Source organism: Phyllostomus hastatus, unplaced genomic scaffold, assembly GCF_019186645.2.
Source record: "Phyllostomus hastatus isolate PE091 unplaced genomic scaffold, TTU_PhHast_1.1 phas_contig_64, whole genome shotgun sequence".
In the NCBI taxonomy this organism is placed as follows: Eukaryota; Metazoa; Chordata; class Mammalia; order Chiroptera; family Phyllostomidae; genus Phyllostomus; species Phyllostomus hastatus.
This window is the reverse complement of record NW_025333928.1, coordinates 8,088,905-8,110,641: the sequence shown is the minus strand read 5'-3', so window position 1 is coordinate 8,110,641 and position 21,737 is coordinate 8,088,905. Positions and strand designations below refer to the sequence as shown.

Sequence of the window (21,737 nt, the reverse complement as noted above, 5' to 3'; positions counted from 1 at the left end):
GTGTGGTGCAAGACAAGGCATGTGATTCACAGGGCCAGACCCAAAGGGCCTTCCCAGCCACGTTAAAAGCAAGTTAAGGATTCTGGGCACAGCTTGGGCTCCAATCCCCACTATGTACCTCCCACCTGGTCTTCTGGGTCAAGCCCCCTGGGCCCAGAGTGACTCTCCATGCATGACTTTCCCTCCAGTCAAGAATTTTCTCAACCATTGAAAGTGTCTCTTATCATCACGTCCCAAGAACTTCTCCTGGGACCAAATCCTGGCTCTCCCAGGAAGCATTTGGCAAGGTTGCAGAAACCTCTAGGTAGCTCATGTTATGTTGAAACACTTACTAAGTGGATGAGCCAGTGTTATCCCCACTTTACAGGTAAGGAACCTGAGGCTGAGACACAAAGCACACACAGCTATTTGTCACCATTTTCTTTTACACCTCATTTCTCCCCAGTGTGTGGAATTGGGGAAGCTACAAGGTTCTGGCTGTTGAGATTCTGATTATAAGATCACATGACATGTGCGAGACGATGCTAAGGTTCAGGGAATGGTGGAGATTTAAGGGCTCTAAAATTCCAAGATTCTGAGCCTTAGCACACCCCTGAATGGGGTTCCTGCTCTGTGCTAGCTAGTGCAAGCCTGGAGTCGCAGGCACCACCCATTAGTCTCTCCCCGCTGGGTCTTGTGGGTCCCATCTTCTGGACCAGCTGGAGGATGGGTTCCTGGCCCCTCCTCCTAATCCCTTAGCCAAAGGACTCAGGTCCCGCCCAAGAGCAGAACTTCCTGGTTGGCGGATACCTGGGGTGAGCGGCAACGGGGGACCCCGGAACCATGGGGGGCATGCGGGACGCCATCCTGGAGGCACTGGAGAACCTGACCGCCGACGAGTTTAAGAAGTTCAAGCTGAAGCTGCTTTCAGTGCCCCTGCGCGAGGGCTACAGGCGCATCCCGCGGGGGCCACTGCAGTCCATGGACGCCATGGACCTCACCGACAAGCTCGTCAGCTGCTACCTGGAAGCCTACAGCGCGGAGCTCACTGCCCAAGTGCTGCGGGACATGGGCATGCAGGAGACCGCGGAGCGGCTGCAGGACGTCACTCGCAAAGAAGGTGAGCGAGCCCCGCCACGCCCTCCAGAATCTCCTCCGTCCCCCAAGATCCCCTCACATACACCCAACCTCCAGCCCGAACATTTCCCCTTGGGCTCTTTCACTTTCTGTTCCTCCTACCCTCTAATGAGAACTCCTGCTGGGAAGGGAGGCTTCCCGCGCTTGGTCCTGACTGGCTTCCTGACCAAAGGGCCCCTGACCTCCCCCCAGGACCCTGGAGAAAAGAAAGGGAAGAAAACCACTTATTCCATTACAGGCTCTGCAGCCATGCCAGCTGATACCAAGGCCCATACCCCGATCTCAGCCCTGTCATCAGGTGAGGCCTTCACACCCAAACTCGGTTGTTCTGGGCACCCTACCAGCCCCATCCCACCACACCACACCCCTGCACAGCCTGTCTGCTCCCGAACCCAAGAGAACCAGGAGAGAGCAAGCCTGAGCCAACCCTTCCCACCCACATACCTACACAACTCCTTGGGCCCAGCCTGGCTGAGGAGAAAGGGACACCAAGTTATGCCCATCCCACTCTATCTGGAGTCCTGGTGGGCTGCCTGCCTTGAGCTCCACCCCCTTAGGGTGCACTCAGAGCAACTCTGAAGAAAGGAGTGCTCGCAGGGACAGGCTCCAGCACCCACCCTGGGTGCCAGTTCATCTGATCTACTCCCTCCTGTCCCCAGGACCGCACTTTGTGGACCAGCACCGGGCAGCCCTCATTGCACGGGTCACAGACGTGGATGGGGTGCTGGATGCTCTGTATGGGAAGGTCCTGGCAGAGGAGCAGTACCAGGCTGTGCGGGCGGAGTCCACCAATCCAGGGAAGATGAGGAAGCTCTACAGCTTTGCTCCAGCCTGGGACCTGACCTGCAAAGACCTGCTCCTTGAGGCCCTAAAGAACACCCAACCCTACTTGGTGGCCGACCTGGAAAAAAAGAGCTGAGGCAGCAGCTGGAAGTCACAGGGGTTGGTGTGCTGAATGAATTGATTTTTTTAAATACACAATACATAGAAAGCCAGCGTGTACTTGTGTGGGTTTTTCCTACTTCCAGCCTGGAATCACATGCAGAAGCTAAGCTGCATATTTAAATGCTGCAGAGGCTCGAGGAAAATTCTACTCCAAAGCCTTTCCTGGGCAGCAGGCTCCCCAAATACTTCATCCTTCCTGCCTCAGTCACTGTGGTGAACATTCCTTCAGTTACCATTGAGGAGCATTGGTCCTAGGAGCCAAGAGTTTAAAACAGTGTTCATCAGTAGTTAAATGGATATATAAATTAGTGGTATTTCAAACAGTGGAAATGCTATACAACAAAAATGAATGGTTATAACCATGTGCAATTACAGGGATAAACCTTGAAAGCATTGTAGCACAAAAGAAACAAGGGTGAATAAATACAGTCCAATTCCATTTGTATAAGTTCTAAGTGTGGCAAAAATCACAGTATATAGTTTAGAAATCTATATATAGATGAGAAATCTGTATACTCATAGATGAGAAACTACAAAGAAATGATCACAAATGTCAGGATAGTTTAATAGCCCTAGAAAAGAAGAAGCAGTTGTGAAGTGTGCTCTGGGGTGCATTTCTTGCCCTAGGTAGTGGTTACAGGGATATTGCCTTTGAATTATTCTTTAAAATGCACATATAAGTTATAAGTGCCTTTCTTTATATAGGACATTTTTAATTTTTATTATTTGTTTATTAATCCTCACCCAATGATTTGTTTATTGATTTTAGAGACAGGGGAAAGGAAAGAGGGAGAGAAATATTGATGTGAGAGAGAAACATTGATTAGTTGCCTCCCATACATGTCGAGACTGGGGATTGAGCCCACAACCTAGGTATGTGCCCTGACTGGAGATTGAACCCACAACCTTTGCTGCACGGGACAATGTTTCAACCAACTGAGCCACCCAGCCAGGGCAGGAAATTTTTTAAATACTGGAAAAGATAGGAAAGCACCTAGAATGGTACCTGGCACACAGTAGGTACTTAATAAACATTTACAAAATGAATGAAATGATCCAGAGTTGTAGCAGACCCTTGGTCACACAGTAAGTGGCAGAATCAGGATGGCTCTGAGGTTGCTGAGAGGCCTGGGTCAGAAGCTTGGTGAAAATAAAATCTAAGTAGTAAGACTTTACTGTGCTAAGTGCAAAAAAACAAGTGTTCTCAAGTCCTTACCAGAGATGTGTGAGGGTTGGTGTCCGGTTGAGCTCCTGCTAGGTCTCAGGAACCCTCAAAGTGGGGAAGAGGGGAGTTACTAAAACTTATAGCCCAACCACATGATCCTGAAATTCCAGCCCAATTACTTTTTACAGGGTTACAGAAACAGCCACATCATCTAGATCTAACATCCAAGGTCTTGGTGAAATTCCTTAATCCATCATCAGAGCCTTCTTCACCATGTCCACACATTATAATGACCACATATTCTCCCTACCTAGTCCTCTTGGGTTGATGACACATTAGTGGGTGTAGCACAGGACACCCAAACCAGGGAGCTTCTTAAATGTTCATGATACTCTGAAAAAAAACACGAAAAAACATCTGATGGACTAGCAGATGTGGACATGCAGCTTATTACTCATATTACAGGTGAACAGCGGCGAGTTGGTGTGAGAGAGACTTTACCTCCTCTAGTCTGAGACTCATTATAAGGGGTACCAGACAAAGGCAGCATGGGTCCAGGTTGCACAAACCCGCATGTGGCCCAGAGCTACTTACATCTGTGTATGTGCAGAAGCAAAAGTTCAAGAAGCAGTCACAGGGCAAGAAGGAAATAAGGAGGTAGTTATAATCCATTCCCAAAACAATATACATTCCTTCTGGCCAAGGGACCCCTGGCTATCCCTTTTCACAGGTGGTGGGAGAGCCATGTATTGACCCAACACTGGGCATGGATAATTAGTTGAAGGCCAGGAAGGACTGGACCCGATGGGCCTAACAGTTTCCACAGTCTCCTGACTGTCTCAGTTGCATCAAGTCCTGGGAATGTTCAAGAATCAGACCCTTTCTTGGAGAAGTTAGACTTCAATTAACTTTTTCAAAATGCAAATCCCCTAAAAGAGTTTACCCTGTAAATTCATTAATAAGAAAACAATCTATACTTCCAGTCAAGATGGCAGCATAGGTAAACACAGCTTGCCTCCTCACACAACCTCATCAAAATTACAACTAAAATATAGAACAACTATCATTCAGAACCATCAGAAATCAAATTCAATGGAAGTCTGACAACTATAGAATTAAAGAAACCACACCCAACCACACTGGTAGGAGGGGCCAGAGATAGAGACTGAGTTGGATGGACCCACACCCATGCGTGGTAGATAAATATTTAGGAAGAATATCTCAGGAGTGAGGAGTCCCTGCCTCACACTATGCCCCCAGCACAGGCTTCCAGTGCCAGGAAGATAAGTCCCCATAACTTCTGGCAGCAAAAACCAACAGGGATTGTGTTGGTGGAAAAAACTTCTGGAGTCCCAAGCAGTTCTCCTTAAAGAACCCACACACAAATTTACAAAGAAGCACTCCCTCTGAGCTCCAGTACCACTGGGGTAGCAGCTTAAAGGACACCAGTGGCATACTGGGAGAAACTAAAGTATTTGGCATCAAGGCAAGAGCTGGGGGGACAGCATTCTCCTGACAGAAAGGTGGGCAGAGGCCATTGTCACTTTTCTGAGCTCTCTACCCACAGAGCCACAGAGCCAGCAGGTGAGTGCCATATCTGAGACTCCATCAGCCTGACTAACACTGTTTGCCCTGCCTTGGAGATCCCCTCAGACTCTGTCCCATCCAAATTACAGACCCACTCAAACTGTTAGCAATGACTTTTCCATATGAATGGCTGGCCTTGAATCATGTTTCACTATTTCCTAAATCCTATCAAATAAGGAACAGTGAAGTAGCCCCAGGCCTGGCAGTAACAGCAACCAGCATAGATTCATAGCTTGGCTTCACCTGGGAATTTCCAAGCTGAGAACAAGTACCAGTCATCTCAGATTGCTTTAGTACTTAGGCAGGCTGGCCCTAGGCAAGACACAGGTTGGGGCTGACCTTAGCCTGCACCACCTGGGAAATTCCAGAGCCTGAGCACCCAGTGGAGAGCTACAGACCACATCAGAGCATCATCAACCCAACCCTGCACAGCTAATCCTCCACAGAGGGTGGAGGTTGGTGGTCAGGGATCACAGCCAGTCCTTGTAACTGACAGGCCTGGGTAAGTCCCTCCTATTGATGTGCCAACAGCAGTCAAGGCTCAACTTGGGTATATCAGCCCACATGAAAGGCACACCTTGAGGACCCAGCCTGGGTGATAGGGGAGTCTATGCTCCTGGACCCTACAGGACACCTACTACATTAGGCCATGCTAGCAACACAGGGAGTCATAGTAGATATACCTAATACATAGAAACAAACACAGGGAGGCTGCCAAAACAAGGAGACAAAGAAACATGGCCCAAATGAAAGAATGGATCAAAATTCCAGGAAGAGAACTAAACAAAAGGGGAATAAGCAATTTATCAGATGCAGAACTCAAAACACTGGTTATAAGGATGTTCAAGGAAATTAGTGAGGACTTCAACAGCATAAAAAAGATCCTGTCAGAAACAAAGGACATACTAATTGAAATAAAGAACAATTTATAGGGAAACAACAGTACAGTGAATGAAGCTGGGAATCAAATCAATTATTTGGAACATAAGGAACTAAAAAGCAAGAAGAAAAAAGAATCCAAACAAATGAGAATAGTGTAAGCAGCCTATGGGAGAACTTCAAGAGTTCCAACACATTCGCATCACAGGGGTGCCAGAAGGAGAAGAGAAAAACCAAGAAATTGGAAATCTATTTGCAAAAATAATGAAAGAAAATTTCCCTATTTTGGTGAGGGAAATAGACATGCAAGTCCAGGAAGCACAGGGAGTCCCAAACAAAATGGATGAGAAGAGGTCCACTCCAAGACACATCATAATTAAAATGCCAAAGACTAAAGATAAAGAGAAAATCTTAAAAGTGACAGGAGAAAAGAAAGTAGTTACCCACAGGAGAGTTCCAATAAGGCTGCCAGCATATTTCTCAAAAGGAACCTTGCAAGCTAGCAAGGATTGGCAAAGAATATTCAAAGTCATGAAAATCAAGGACCTACAGCCAAGATTGCTCTTCCCAGCAGAGCTATTATTTAGAATGGAAGGGCAGATAAAGAGTTTCCCCAATAAGAAAACACTAAAGGAGTTCATCATCACCAACACATTGTTATATGAAGTGTTAAAGGGACTTAGTTAAGAAAAATAGGATAAAAACTATGAACAATAAAATGGCAATATACATATCTATCAATAATTGAATCTAAAAAAACAAGCTAAACAAACAAGAACAGACACAGAATCATGAATATGGAGAGCATTTTCATGGTTGCCAGGTGGGAGTGGGGTATGGAGGAAAATGAGTATAGAGGTGGAGGCATTAGGAAGTACAAACAGGTAGTTACAGAATAGGCAGGGGGATGTAAAGTACAGTATGGGAAATAGAGTAGCCAAAGAACCTATACACATGACCTGCGGACATGAACAATGGTATGTGTATTACCTGAAGGAGTGGGCGGTGCTGGGTGGTGGGGAAAAATCTGGGACAACTCTAATACCATAATCAATAAAATAAAATAAAAAAGAAACAATGTATTATCAGCTATTTGCTCTTATCAGAAGGTTCACATTTCTAAGAAAGTTGCTGTCATCAGATAACAATGACAACATAGAAACCAAGGGGTATCAGCTCCATCATCTCCTCTGAGAAAGTGGAAACCAACAGGCCTTAAAGATGATGTTGGGAGCTGAGAGGGTATATGTAGACCTTGAAGGGTGGGGAGGAGATGGGGAGAGGAACATTTGTCCTGCATTCTTGGCACCCTGTTGCACTGTGCATACCCCTCTAAGAGAGTTAGTGTCCACTGAATGTCCCAAAGCAGCCTATCATTATTTAGAAGAGGCATATGTTGGAGTAAATTTAATGCCAAAAAAGTTACTGTGAGCTCTTGAATGCTGAGAACTAAAAAGGGCTCCTGGTGGCTATGTGAGCTCAAATTAAACAAACAAAAAAGAATTCTAGTCAAGATGGAAGTGTAGGTAAACATGCTTTGTCTCCTCACACAACTACAGAAAAAATTACAACTAGACCACAAAACAGGTATTATCCAGAACCATCAGAAAATCGAGTTGTATGAAAGTCCAATGCTAAGGACTTAAAGAAGCCACATCATCCAGACAAGTAGGAGGGGTGGAGAGGTGGAGACGAGCAGAGAGGTACAAAGACACTGTGTGACGTGAACAGGGGGAAGGACAGGTGGTCCCACATCCATGTGTGGTAGATAAAAATTGGGAGGGATATCTTAGGAGTGAGGGATCCCAACCCCAGGCCAGACCACACAGCCTAGGGTTCCAGAGACAGGGGAATAAGTCCCCATAACTTCTGGCTATAAAAACCATGGTGTTTGGGGCAGTAGAAGAAACTGCTGGGTTTTCAGGAGACTTCTCTTAAAGGGCCCTACACAGACTTAGGACTACCCTTCTGGGATTCAGCACCAGGGTAACAACTAGAAGGGCACCAGTGGCATAGGGGGGAAAAGTAAAGTGACTGGCATCAGGGCAAGTGCCAGGAAACAGCTTCCTCCTGAGCAAACCTCCAGAAGCCAAGCAGTGGCATTGTCCCCTCTCCAAGACCTCCCATCAGACAGAGCCACAAAGTGGTGAAATGTGTTGCCTCACCTTGACAATTAGCTAAGACTCTGCCCCACACAATTTACAGGTGCCTTTTCTACAATAGGCCACACTACTAAGACAGGGAGTCAAAGAAGCTATACTAATACACAGGAACAAACACAGGGAGGCTGCAAAATTGAAGAGACAATTTTGAAATACGGCCCAAATAAAAGGACAGAACAAAACTTCAGAAAAAGAACTAAGTGAAACAGAGATAGCCAACCTATCAGATACAGAGTTCAAAACATGGTTATCAGGGTGCTCAAAGAACTCATTGAGTACAGCATAAATGACTCAGGCAGAAATGAAGGTTACATTAAGTGAAAAAAAGAAAAATCTACAGGGAACCAACAGTTACCAAAGCCAAAAATCAAATCAATGATTTGGAACATAAGAAAAATAACATTCAATCAGAACAAGAAGAAAAAAGAATTTTTTAAAAATTAGGATAGTCTAAGGAGCCTCCAGGACATCTCCAAATGTACTAACACCCAAATCATCAGGATGCCAGAAGAAGAAGAGGAAGAGGAAAAAACTGAAAATTTATCTGAAAAAATAATGAAAGAAAACTTCCCTAATTTGGTGAAGGAAATAGACATACAAGTCCAGGGAGCACAGAGAGTCTCAAACAAGTTGGACCCAAAGAGGACCATACCAAGACACATCATAACTAAAATGCCAAAGGTTAAAAATGAAGAGAGAATCTTAAAAGCAGCAAGAGAAAAGGAGAGAGTTATCTACAAAGGAGTTCCCATAAGACTGTCAGAAAGGACTGGCAAGAAGTATTCAAAGTGATGAAAAGCAAGGACCTACAACCTAGATTACTCTATCTAACAAAGCTACCATTTAGAATGGAAAAGCAGACAAAGTGCTTCCCAGACAAGGTAAAACTTGAGTTCATCATAACCAAATCATTATTACATGAAATATTAAAGGGACTTATTTAAGAAAAAGAAGATAAAAACTATGAATATTAAAATAGCAACAAATTCATAACTACCAATATCTGAATCTAAAAAACAAACTAAGCAAACAACCAGAACAGGAACAGAATCATAGATATTGAGATCATTAGGAGGGTTCTCAGCTAGGAGGGGAAAGAGAGAGAGTGGGAGGAAAGGTGCAGGGATTAAGAAGCATAAATTAGGAGGTACAAAATAGACAGGGGGATGTTAAGAACAGTATAGAAAATGAAGAAGCCAAAGAAATTATATGCATGACCCATGGACATGAATTAAAGGGGCAGATTTCTGGAGAGAATGGGGATACTGGGCAGAGGGGGGCAAAGGTGGGGAAACTGGGACAACTATAATAGCATAATCAATAAAATATATTTAAAAAACAAAAAAGAGAAAGAAAGAAGGAAAAGGAAAGAAGGAAAGGAAGGAAGGAAGGAAGGAAGGAAGGAAGGAAGGAAGGAAGGAAGGAAGGAAGGAAGGAAGGAAGGAAGGGGGAGAGAGAGAGAGAGAGAGAGAGAGAGAGAGAGAGAGAGAGAGAGAGAGAGGAAGGAAGGAAGAAAAGAAAAGAAACAAGCAGAGCCTAGCAGCCATTTCTGGACAGGGGCCTCTCACACAAACTGCAGACTATACATCACAGAAGCTTCTGTGCCAGACTGCATGTTGCACTGTGTTTCTGCCATCTGAACCAGACTTTATAAAGGAGTTTCTGGAGTTCTAGTTCAACCAATATCACTGAGGCTTTCCCCATCCAATCAGAGCTGTGCAGCTCTAACCAATCAGAGCAGCTCTATTCTGACCAATCAAGGACAGGGGTTGGGAACTTGTGTCCATATAAGCCAGCTCCCCTCTAGCTCAGGGAGTACACTGTCCCTGAAGACTGTAGACTGTGATTACTGGGCTGCAGCAGAAACAGGAAGACTAAAGATGGAAAGTGTTTCACCAGAGCATATTCATTGCTGACCATAGTGGAGCTGCCTACCTGAAGAGAGGCTTGGCTCCAGGGCAGTCTGGACCTGAGGGCAGCCTCTTGGTTGTGATGTTTTCACAGCAGCTGCAATGTAGAACTATTGAGCTGTTCCAGAGCAGTGCTGATTTTACTGCCATGCTGTATTACCTTCGAACTGTTTGCTCTAAAGTTTCCTTCTTCACCACACCCCAAATTGGGGATTCCTGTTGGCATTTGGATTGGCACCAACAACTATGGTTGACACTACAATAATCTGGGTGAAAGTGTTCTTGCACAGTTTCTAGATAACCCCTTTAAAGACATAAATTCTGGGAGCTGTTTGTTTACTTGTCAGGAGCACTTGGTAACCTGGGAGGGGGACCGTGTTTTGGAGGTCAGTTTCAGAATGGCCCAAAGTGAGAAATGGCATAATAAGGCTAAGTCGGTAGCTCAGGCTGTTGGTCCCCAATCAAAGCCCCTCACCCTTACCAACTTCTGTGCACGTTGCCTGATTTCTAGCTGCCAGCAAACGTTTTCTTTGAGGACACCTCTGGACTCCAGGCAGCTTTGCCTGCTATTAGCAGGCCACAGTGTGTGTGGAGAAAACAACTATTTTGAGTTGCTGCCTAGGCATTTTACTGTTGACAACTCTGCTTACACCCAAAGTCTAAACATTTATAAGAGGAGCTGAACTTACAATGCCTGCCCCAAGTTTCTGCTTTGGTTTTTGGAGAACTCCTTTTAAAATAACCACTTAAGAGTTGAGTCCATGATAAGTTAGTCAACTTCCCCCAACCACCTTATAAGTAATAGGTGCTTGCTACCCTGCTCTGTCTCCTGCTACATGTGACCTGGGACAGAGGACTGCCTTTTCCCCCTCAGCCCATTGCACGCACATTGCCCCCCACACACAATTTCTGGGATCTGTAAGTAACAAATCTTGTGACTTTACTTCTTTCGTATGAGTGGACTGAAATTGTGCCTTCAATCAAAATGACTGGGATATTTACTTCTCCAAACTGGGAGAACAGATGCTGAGGAAGCTACCTGTTGACTCTGTGTGGGTGGCTTGTGCTTCCTTATTCAGCAAGTTATAATCTGCATATTCTTAATTTGATATACCAGCCCTGGCTGGTGTGGCTTAGTGGACTGAGTGCTGGCCTGCAAACCAAAGGGTGGCTGGTTCAATTCCCCATCAGAGCACATGCTTGGGTTGAGGTCCTCGGTGGGAGTGTGTGGGAGGGAGTCACACATTGCTGTTTCTTTCCCTCTCTTTCTCTCTCCCTTCCCCTCTCTCTAAAATTAAATAAATAAAATATTTTTAAAAATTTAATATACCAGCCACAGGCTCTCTAACACAGGAGCATATGGTATATTGTATAGACACTTGATATCTGCATCCAAAAGAATGAATTTGGATCCCTACCTCTGAACCATATACAAAAATTAACTCAAAGTGGATCATAGATGTAAATGTAAAAGTTAAAACTATAAAACACTTAGAATCTCTGTGACCTTGGGTTAAGAATGTTTCCTTAGATATGACTCCAAAAGCATAAGCAGCAAAATAAAATATATATAAACTACACCATCAAAATTTAAAATTTATTCTGTACCTAGAACATGTAAGAAGCTATGGCAACTTGATAATAAAAAACAACAAAAAAAATCCAGTTTCCAAATGGGCAAACAACCTGAATAGATAGTTCTCTAAAGAAGATATACAAATGGCCAATATGAAAATATGCTCAACATCATTAGCCATTAGGGAAATAAAAATAAAAACCAGCCCTGGCTGTTGTGGAACAGTGGATTGAGCTCCAGATTGCGAACCAAAGAGTTGCCAGTTCAATTCCTAGTCAGGGCACATGCCTGGATTATAGTCCAGGCCCTCAGTAGGGGGCCCTCAGAGGTAACCACAATTGATGTTTCTCTCTCTTTCTCCCTTACTTCCTCTCTATAAAAATAAATAAATACAATCTTTTAAAAAAATAAAAAGTGAATAAATACCCAAAGATACCATTTCACACACACTAGAATGGCTATAATAAAAAAAATCATTAACAAATGTTTGCAAGGATATGGAAAGATTGGAACCCTCATACACTGCTAACAGGAATGTAAAATGATGCATCTGCTTTAGTTCCTCAAATAGTTAAACAAAGAGTGCAATGGTCCAGCAATTCTACTCCTAGGTATACACCCACAAAATAAAAGCATATTCCCCAAGCCCTGGCTGGTGTAGCTCAGTGGATAGAGTGTGGGCCTGTGAAGCAAAGCGTTGCCAGTTGGATTCCCAATCAGGGCACATGCCTGGGTTGTGGGCCAGGTCCCCTCTGGGGGGCACGCAAGAGACAACCACACATTGATGTTTCTCTCTCCCTTACCCTCTCTCTAAAAATAAATAAATAAATTTTTTTTAAAAAGCATATTCCCCAAATATCTCATACATTATATTCATAGAAGCATTGTTTATAATATTCCAAAAGTGGAAACAACCCAAATGTCCATAAATTGGTGAATGGTTAAATAAATGTCATGTATCCATAAAATGGAGTATTATTCCCAATAGAATGGAATGAAGTACTGATGCATGCTACAACACATATGAACCTTGAAAACATGATGTTGAGTGAAAGAATCCAATCGCATACTATATGATTCCATTTATATGAAGTGCCCAAAATAGGTCATCTATAAAAGTGGGAAGTATATTAGTGGTTGCCTAAGGGTGCGAAGATAGGGAATATTATGGACTGAATGCAACCCCTCCCAATTAATATGTTGAAGCTCTAATTCCCAATGTGACTATATTTGGAGATAAGGATGGGAAGGGGGTGATAAAGGCTAAATAAGGTCATAAAAGTGGGACCTTAATCTAACAGGCCTGATATCCTTATAAGAAGAGGAAGAGACACCAGAATTCTCTCATTCTCTCCCTCTCTCTCTTTCTCTATCTCTCTGCCCTTCCCTTTTCTCCTCCCTCTCCCCTTCCCTCTCCTTTGCCTTATGAAACAGTAAGAAGATGGCTGTCTGCAAGCCAGGAAGAGAGAGCTCTCACCAGGAACCTAGTTGGCTGACACCTTGATCTTGGACTTCTCAGCTTCCAGAACTGTGAGAAATAAATGCCTGTTGTTTAGGCCACCCAGTCTGTGATATTTTGTTATGGCAGCCTACACAGACAAATACAGGATGATTGTGGGATTATACCTAAAAGATGTGGGGTTTCTTTGGGATAATAAAACTTTCTAAACTTGATTGTGGTAATGGTTGCTCAATTCTGCACATATAACAAAAGCCATTGAATTTACACTTGTAATCATGTAAGTGTGTGGTAAGGCACTACAGCTTCTCTCCCTATCTGTCTAGCTGTAGCCATTAGTAAGCCAAGATGGGCACTTACAGGTACATCCAAGAGCTATGGAGGAGGAAGCAGTCTGATGTAATGCACTTCCTTCTCTGGGTGCGCTGCTGCTGCTGCTGGCACTTGAGCCAGCTCTCTGTGCTCCACAGGGAGCCTCCTGCCCCACCCGGCCTGATAGAGCTTGCAGGCTGGGATACAGGCCAAGCAAGATTACGTCACATACCGGATTCACAGGTGCTGCACTGTGGTGGCCAACGCCCAGTTCCTAAGGGCGTGACCTACAGCAATCCTGTCCATCCTGGTGTTAACCAGCTAAAGTTTGCTTGGAGCCTTCAGTCTGTTGCTAAGGAGTCAGCTGGACAGCACTGTGGGGCTCTGAGAGTCTTGAATTCTTACTGGATTGGTGAAGATTCCATGTACAAATTCTTTGAGGTTATCCTCATTGATCCATTCCCTGAGGCTATCAGAAGAAAACCTGATATTCAATGAATCAGCAAACTGGTCCTACACAGGGAGATATGAGGGTTGCCATCTGTAAGTGGCAAGAGCTGTGGCCTTGGAGAGAACCACAATCCTACCACACTATTGGGGGTTTTCGAGTGCAACTTGGAGAAGGCACAATACCCCCCAGCTCCATCATTACCACTGAAAGTAATATTTGTAAAGTGTTTTCCTAATAAACGATTTAAGACTATCAAAAAAAACCAAACACCCACTACAGCTTCTCTCTTTCTTTGCTACCTATCCCTCACCCCTGCCCCCATCACTCTTGGGGAAGCCAGCAGCTTGTCATGATCAGCCCTGTGGAGAAGCCCACATGGTGAGTAACTGAGGCTTTCTGAATCCTGAATCGCATTGGCAGTGAATCCTCTGGTCCCAGTAAAGCCTTCAGATGGCTGCAGCCCTGGGTGATAACTTGACTACATTCTCATGAGAGACCCTGAGCCAACATCACCAGCTAAGCTGCTCCTGGACTTCTGACTCAGAAACTGTGAGATAATAAATATTTGTTGTTTTAAGCTGCTAAATTTGGGAGTAATTAGTTATGCAGCAATAGATAATCAATACTGTGTCTGTAGTAACAACAGTCATCACTGGGTGAAACTTCCCAAGACTCTGAGGTTCCTTCCAGCTCTCAAACCTTGTGATTCTGCGACATCTGCTTCCCCAGGGAGCAGAATCCTTAGCCAGTTGAAGGGGTGGCCTGACTAAGTTTCTTTGCTTTGGGCAGCAGTTACATCAAGTTAATGGGGTGACAATGTTTACCTCAGGCCAAACCACACTTAGTGGGTGTGTGTAAGGAAAAGTACGAATTTCCTTTGGCTTTTTGAAATGTTGACAATAACTCTGTTCCTCATCAATACCTACACAATTTCCCCCTTCCTGAAAAGAAAGGATGTTAGGCTTGCTGGAAGGTGGTGCTTTATGCCACTCCTTTGCCTCTTTGTCCTCCAGGAGGGGGATCCAGCATACAGCTAAGGAGTGTGGCAGGAACGGCAGGAGAACCAAGGAATTCCCAGCTTAGTGGGAAGTTCACAGCCATGGGAAAGGTAAATTTTAATGCAGGTATGTACACATGCTCACAAGTATGCACCCTATGCATAGTAAAATCACATACTCATTGAGGGGTAGCTCTGGAAGGGACCTTGAAGACCATCTTATCCTATATGCTCATTTTACAGATAAAGAAACTGAGGCCCAGGGAGAAGTGATTGGGGGAGGGGTAAAGAGTGGCATAAAGAAGTTGGCATGAAAAAAATCTGCGGGAAACTTCTTGGTATCCAAAGAGTTTCTGACTTTACAAATATTGTGCTGAGATGTGAATGTGTTGTGCCTAACTCAGGTCCAAGATGATGCTGGCCATTAAGAGATGCAAGCCTTTTGAAATGGGAGAGGATATGAACAGAAAAGGCCAAGTGATCTAATTCTAAGATACAAGACTTTTGTTGTTGTTGTTCTTTTAATTTTGAAGAGGAAATGTTGAAGTGATAAAAAAGTTACCTGCAGGAAAATAAATATAGTGATATTTTTACTTTTAAAATATTGGGTTGGCTTCATAAAGTCCATTACTTTTTTCCATAAAATAAAAGGTGTTTTTCATTTTCACCAATAACTTTATTGATTTGGATATTTTGAGCATATCACCTATCTCCTGCTATTGTCTTCTAGTAGGTAGAGGCCAGGGGTGCTGCTAAACATCTTCCAGTGCGTAAGACAGCCCCACAGCAAAGAATTATTTGGCCAAAATGTCAATAGTACCAAGGAAATTCATAAACCACTTTTGACACATTCGATCGGTCACAGTGCCTTCTCCATATGCTGCACAAATCTTTTTTTTTCCTGCATTTCATTTGCATTTTCACCTTTCTTAAAATAATAGAGCATAATACACCAAAAAAGGTGCATATCTTCTTCATCTTCAATATTAAAATGGCTGCACAAAAATTCACCAATTTTGATAAGATTTTTTTAAAGATTTTAATTATTTACTTTTAGAGAGAGGGGAAGGAAGGGACAAAGAGAGGGAGAGAAACATCAATGTATGAGAAGATACATCAATCAGTTGCCTCTCACAAGCCCCCAACCGGAGACCTGGCCTGCAACCCAGGCATGTGCCCTGACCGGGAATTGAGCCAGCAACCCCTCTACTTGGCTCACAGGCCAGCTCTCAATCCACTGAACCATACCAGCCAGGGCTTCATAAGTTTTTTTAAATGCACACTAATGTGACAGCTGTCACAATACAGTCTAACAAAATTGTATCAAATTAAGTCAAAGACAGCTAAGTGGTACTAAGAGCCATCAATACAGAAAAAATGTAATGGACTTTATGGCCAACCATATATATATGTGAGCTAATGAAGCTCACAATTTCCAAGTTGCAAACATTGTCACATCTGCTTATTTGTGAGAAACTACTTACTTGTACCCAACTTCTTGAAAAATATGAGCGACTGCTGGGACAGGTGGCCAGTAGGTGTGAGGATGAAGCCTCTGGACGCTGCTCTCTGTGCTCTGCCCTGCCTCTCTTTGACTTCTTCCACATCCCCACCTCCTTACCCTTGCCAAGCTTTTCCTCACAATTCATTCAGGACTTTTATTTCAGAAAAATGCTACTACCACCTTTGGTTGCCCCACCCTGGAAGTAGGGTGGAAACTAGGGAAGGTTACATGTGACAGACAGAGACTGTTCACAAAGTGTGTGTGTGGTCAATGAAAGTTTGCTGGGAGTCTGGGAAGCAACCTCTAGGACACCCCCAGTGATTCCTACCTCCCAGTAGTCAGGCCTTTGTGCAATCCCCTCCTCTTGAGTATGCACTAGATTATTGGCTCTCTTTTAGTAAATAGAATGTGGCAGAAATGATAGGACACTACTGACAAGATAACATTACAAAAAGATTTCAGCTTCTACTTGAGTGTCCTCTGTCACTCTCTTGGTTACTTGGCCTGTGGAAGCCAGCTGCCATGTTCTAAGATGCCCTAAGGATTGACCCAAGTGTCAAAGAATTGATGCCTGTGTTCAACAGCCAGGGATGACCTGAGCCTACCAACAGCTATAACAGTGACCTTAGGAGTGGATCTTTCCCCACTCCAGCCTTGATATGACTGCAGTACTGGCAACACCTTGATTGCAACCAGAAGAACTCAGCTAAGCTGAGCCCAAATTCCTGATCCACAGAAACTCTGAGGTAGTGCATGCTTGTTTTATTTTATTTTTTAACATATTTTATGTATTTATTTTTAGAAAGAGGGGAAGGGAGGTGTTGGGAACTTCCCTGCCTAGTTTCAGGAGCTGTAACCGCCCCATGGCTAAGGCTGAGTGAATGACCTTCGGACCATAAGCCACTAAGGAGACAAAGCTTGTCTCCCTGGCAGGAGTGCTGCTTCTGCTCCTTTTTCCAGAACTGGCCCCCAATGTTTGATCAGTTAGCCGATGAAGGGTAAGATTCCCCAAGAGGGGAACAACCTCAGACAGGCATGATCACGTGGAGGCCCCAGGGAAGGACTTGGAGGCCATGGAGAAAGGGGGTGACGAACCCTCACCCCTCAGCTTTGACAAAGCCTGAGTCCTCATTCTGCCTTCGAGAAGTCTACTAACCTCTTGGCTGCCTTATTTCCCCTGCCTGACTTAATCCTAAAACAATGACAAAGGGTGGTGCACCCCTGTGCTGGAAAGGGCGGGTTCTCCAGGTGATCAGGCCTGAAAAAAAATACATAAACTCCTGTGAAACCTGCTTCACTAAGAGTGCCGTTAATTAAATGATAAAGGTCCAGGCAGGAAATGAGTTTGCTTCCCAGAGTATTGTGGCCCGTTAGCTAACAGACCCTGACTCAGATAGGCCCTCAGAGTTCTTTTTATGTTATCTATTGTTTGATCCTTACTGCCTGACAATGATTAATGAACTTTACCTGTATTCCTGGGAAAATTAAAAGCCAATAAAAACCCTGTGAAGGGAGGATTGGGGCGCTCTCCTTTGAGAGAGTGGCCAGGCCGCTCCGAGGCACCCTCTGCTTGAGAGGGTAGCCAGGCTGTCCCTTTTCCTCCGCACAGGACTTGGTAGTCCATGTGAATGTCTCATGTCTCATCCATGACGCCTCGGACACTGCAGGCCGGTGTCCGCATCAGAAATGGAGAAAGAGAGGGAGAGAAACACTGATGTGAGACGGAAACATTGATCAGTTGCCTTTTGCCCATCAGAGACTGAACCTGCAACCCAGGCAATGTGCCCTGACCAGGAATCAAACCAGAGACTTTTTGCTTTGCGGAAGTATGCTCAATCATCTGAGCCACACTGGCCATGGTCATGCTTGTTCTTTTAAGCCTCTTGGGGGAAATGAGACAGGGACTAGTTTCTTACTGCCGTTGGCTGTTTCTGATGACCAGTAAGAAGAAAGAGACATGGGAGTTTCCTATGGCAATGTTGCAGTGAGTAATAACAAATAAAAATAGAAAATTATCCATTCATTTCATATACGCTGTCGAACCATATTTTTCTTTCTATGTTGAAGCCTCAGTGGCTGAATTTGGCAAGGAGGCTAGCTCTCTGGAGTTGGGCTAGATTGAATTTTTCAAAGCCTTGTGGACCATTCAGTGAAGCTAGGCTTTCCCATGTACCTCCTAGTCTTTCTCCTAATACCTGCCCCAGTGCCTTGTCCCCCATCTTCATCTTTCAGAGGTGACCAAGACCCTAACCCTGACCTCTCATTCTGCCCAGATAGCAGTAATAACTATGTATAGAAGACTGGGTCTCAAGTTTCCAAAATCCAGCCCTCAGCTCGAACCTGGGTAAATCCATTAGACTCTCACAACTATTGAATATTATACTAGCTATGGGCCTCCTGTTTCCAAATGTTCCCTTGTAAACCAAGATGAGGTGGGTGGAAAGAGGGATGCAAAATAATCCTATCTCCATAAAAGGAAGCAAATGTGGGTTTCTGGCAGCCCTTGAGGAGCTAAGTATTGCTTACAGAAAGAGTTTGCCCCTCTCAGATCTAAACCCATTTGCACTAAATTATTTGGAATACTGACTTTCCTGTCGTCTTAAATGGGGGGAAACAGGAAAACAAACAAATGAAAGACCTAAGGCCTTTCTGGGACCACCCCCTTGGAAAGCCTGCATGTGTCTTCTGAAACCGCTCCCACCTCTGTGTTCCCAAAGGCTGGAATCATGTGCATCGTGAACTCCTTGAGGGTGGGCCGTAACTTATTCCTTAGACTAAAAAAGCCTTGAGAGCTGAGACCACATCTGTCTTGTTCATGGCTGCATTCCCAAGAACTGAGCATAGAAACTAGCACTTGGCAAGTATTCAATAATAAATAATTATTAATAAATAAATAGTTACTTAGGATAACCGTTTTTTTTATGATTCTGAGCCATCACTAAGGACACCAGTTTTCTTTCTTTTTTTAAAGATTTTATTTATTTATTTCTGGAGAGAGGGAGGGAGGGAGAAAGAGAGGGAGAGAGACATTGTCTCTCACAGGTCCTGAGTCCACAATACAGGCATGTGCCCTGACCAGAACTGAACCAGTGACCCGAGGATGCCCAGCCCACTGAACCACACCAGTCAGAGAAAGGATATCAGTTGCATTGCCACCCTTTAACACAGTGGCATATATTTTTGATGAAGGTCTAACTCGCCTTACACTGAACATTCCCACACTACCACACTCTTTGACTATTTAGATGTATTTTTCTGAAATTATTTTTGAAACAAAAAACTTAACAGAAAAGTTGCAAATCCATTATAAAGAAATTTCCCCTGAATATTGTAACAGGGTGCAGCCAAGGTTGGGGGGGGGAGGCAAATGGGGAGTCCAAAACTCAGGGTGTCCAGGAAATATTAGGGGAAATATATATATTGGGGGAAATATTAGGGGAAAAATATATATATGATGTCCTCACCCCCATAAGTCTGAGCTGGGGGATGGGACGCATTGACCAGGGCCATTGAGAGTTGTTTTGAATAGCAACAGTTTTGCAAATAACCTCTAGAATGGTCATTTAACATATCTATAACCTTTAACTGGTTGCACAGATATGTTAAACAGCTGTGGTCATGCTTTGAGCCAGCAGGATGGGAGTCACTTCAACCCTTATGTAACTGGGAGGCAACTCCTACTGGGTACAGCACCTGTGTAAAAACTTGCAGATGATCAACTCCATATTATGGGGCCACGCCTGCCTGGACTTACTATGGCAGCCCATAAGGCTGGAAGAATACAGGGATGCTGGCAGTGTAACTGATTGTGAGAGGAGTTGGAAACAGGGTTGCAGAGGAAGATTGGTGCTGGGATTTAAAGCCAGGCACAGCAGCCATGCGGGAGCTTTTTGGGGCCATGTGGCTTTGGCAAAAGTTGGGACTGTGCAGCTTTAGGGTGCACCCTTTTTGCCACGTGGCTTAGGAAGCAGGAGAGACTTTGCCTGGAAGAAAAGGGGTGAAAGGACTCTTACTGGTGGGCCATGAGAAGGTGCCACATGGTTTTGGATTAACTAGAGATCGTGGCAGTGACACAGCTGATGATGCTGAAACCAAGGGGCTGCCTGAACCACAGATTTCTACTTCTTTTCCTGAGATACGGTAACCTGGACTGAGCAGAGGGGAGAAGGAAGGACTGTGCATTTGTGGGTATTCTAAAGGACTTTAGTATTTTTAATGAAGACATTCTAAGTCTGTATAAGTTTTTAAATAAATTATCCCTTTCCTTTTCACCAAACTCTGGCATTGAGAGATATCTTTCCCTGGCAGTGAGCAAGGTGAACCTAGTACGGGGGAGTGGGGACCCTGGAGCACAAGGGTGGGTCCATTCAGTAATAGTATATCATTCACCCCAACCCCCGACCCTGGGACTGTTCTGTAACACTATTTGGTGTTCTGTAACACTACTTGTTTTGTGACACTATTGTTTTTCCAATTAATAAGAAATGTCCTTTACAGCAAAAGGACTGCAGAACCACACATTTCATTCAGTTGTTATGTCTTCTTAGTCTCCATTATTCTAGGACAGTACTTCAGCTTTTTCTTGACACTGATTATTTTTAAACTTTTTCTTATTGTAATGGCACTGCCTTATGGCCCTTCAGAGCTAGGGAATAAATGGACACATACATGCGGGTGTGCACATACACATATATATTGACATAAATATTTATTTCTATATCTATTTATACATTTATTGAAAAGCATAAATCCACTTCGGTACCTCCAATTCTATCCCAGCACCATTAAAGCCACCAGAGCTTTCTCCCTCTTTCTATTTGTGCCTCCCTTTTCTGACACCCAGAAACCTCACTCACATCCTTAATATATATAATAATTTGATTAATACCTGGTGTAATGAGTCTCCTGTCTTCCCTGCCATCTTCTTCCTTCCCATGATGCCCTCTCCCCCCACCAGAGCTCTGACATAGAAACTGTTCTGGCCCACTGTGTCTCATCCCACTGCCAGCACATGCCTATTTGGCTCTGTCTGCCCCTAAAGGCTTTCAGACCTGATTATTCAGGAAGGGATCAGAGAGGAAGGGAATAGGGAGGGGAACAGACAAGAGAAGATCTCCTTTGAAGTATTTTTTCTTTTCTCTTTTTCTTCTTGCTTGTCCCTTTAGTTTGAATAATTCTAACAACATCCTTTCTTCTAAATGTTATTTTTACTAAGTCATTGGCTTAGAAACCAGATTCACTATTCCTTTTTCATAATACAAAGGTTTTTTGTTTATTTGTTTGTTCTAATTACCAAGTAGATTGAGAGGTCCTGGGTTTTGAGTGAGGCCTTTCCTTGGAGTTGAGAGCATGAGCTTGGTTGCAGGGTCTTAGAGACATCTATTTTGAAGTTACAGAGATCCCCTTTTACTTCACCCCCTGGAGCTCAGTTGGATTCTGGACAGGGGAGGCTGGCAAGCCTGGGAGAAGTCACACACGGCAAGTAGGATGTTAGCCCCTCTTTTTATCACTTAGGGAATCCTTAGCACCTATTACAGAGAATCTAGAGTTAGCCCAGAGAGCTGACACTGGTGTACAGAGGTAGGTGAGTTACATGGGTGGGACCCCTGGAGTCCAGGAGAGGAGTCATCTGGGATTCTCTGGTGACAGGTGCCCTGAGCTTAGGATGCTGGAA

At 44.2% G+C, this 21,737-nt stretch overlaps 1 protein-coding gene across 2 annotated transcripts; it reads left to right on the top strand.

Moving 5' to 3' along the window:
• Nucleotides 1–754: 754 nt before the first annotated feature.
• LOC123825599 (apoptosis-associated speck-like protein containing a CARD) lies at nt 755–2,111 on the top strand. 2 transcript variants are annotated; one of them, XM_045849141.1, is made up of 3 exons: nt 755–1,099; nt 1,355–1,414; nt 1,776–2,111. In XM_045849141.1, exons 1-3 carry the CDS (start codon nt 823–825, stop codon nt 2,033–2,035), a joined length of 597 nt encoding a protein of 198 aa, XP_045705097.1. In that variant the 5' UTR covers nt 755–822; the 3' UTR covers nt 2,036–2,111. The 2 variants fall into 2 exon arrangements, with proteins under 2 accessions (XP_045705097.1, XP_045705098.1); XM_045849142.1 differs by lacking the exon at nt 1,355–1,414.
• Nucleotides 2,112–21,737: the final 19,626 nt, after the last annotated feature.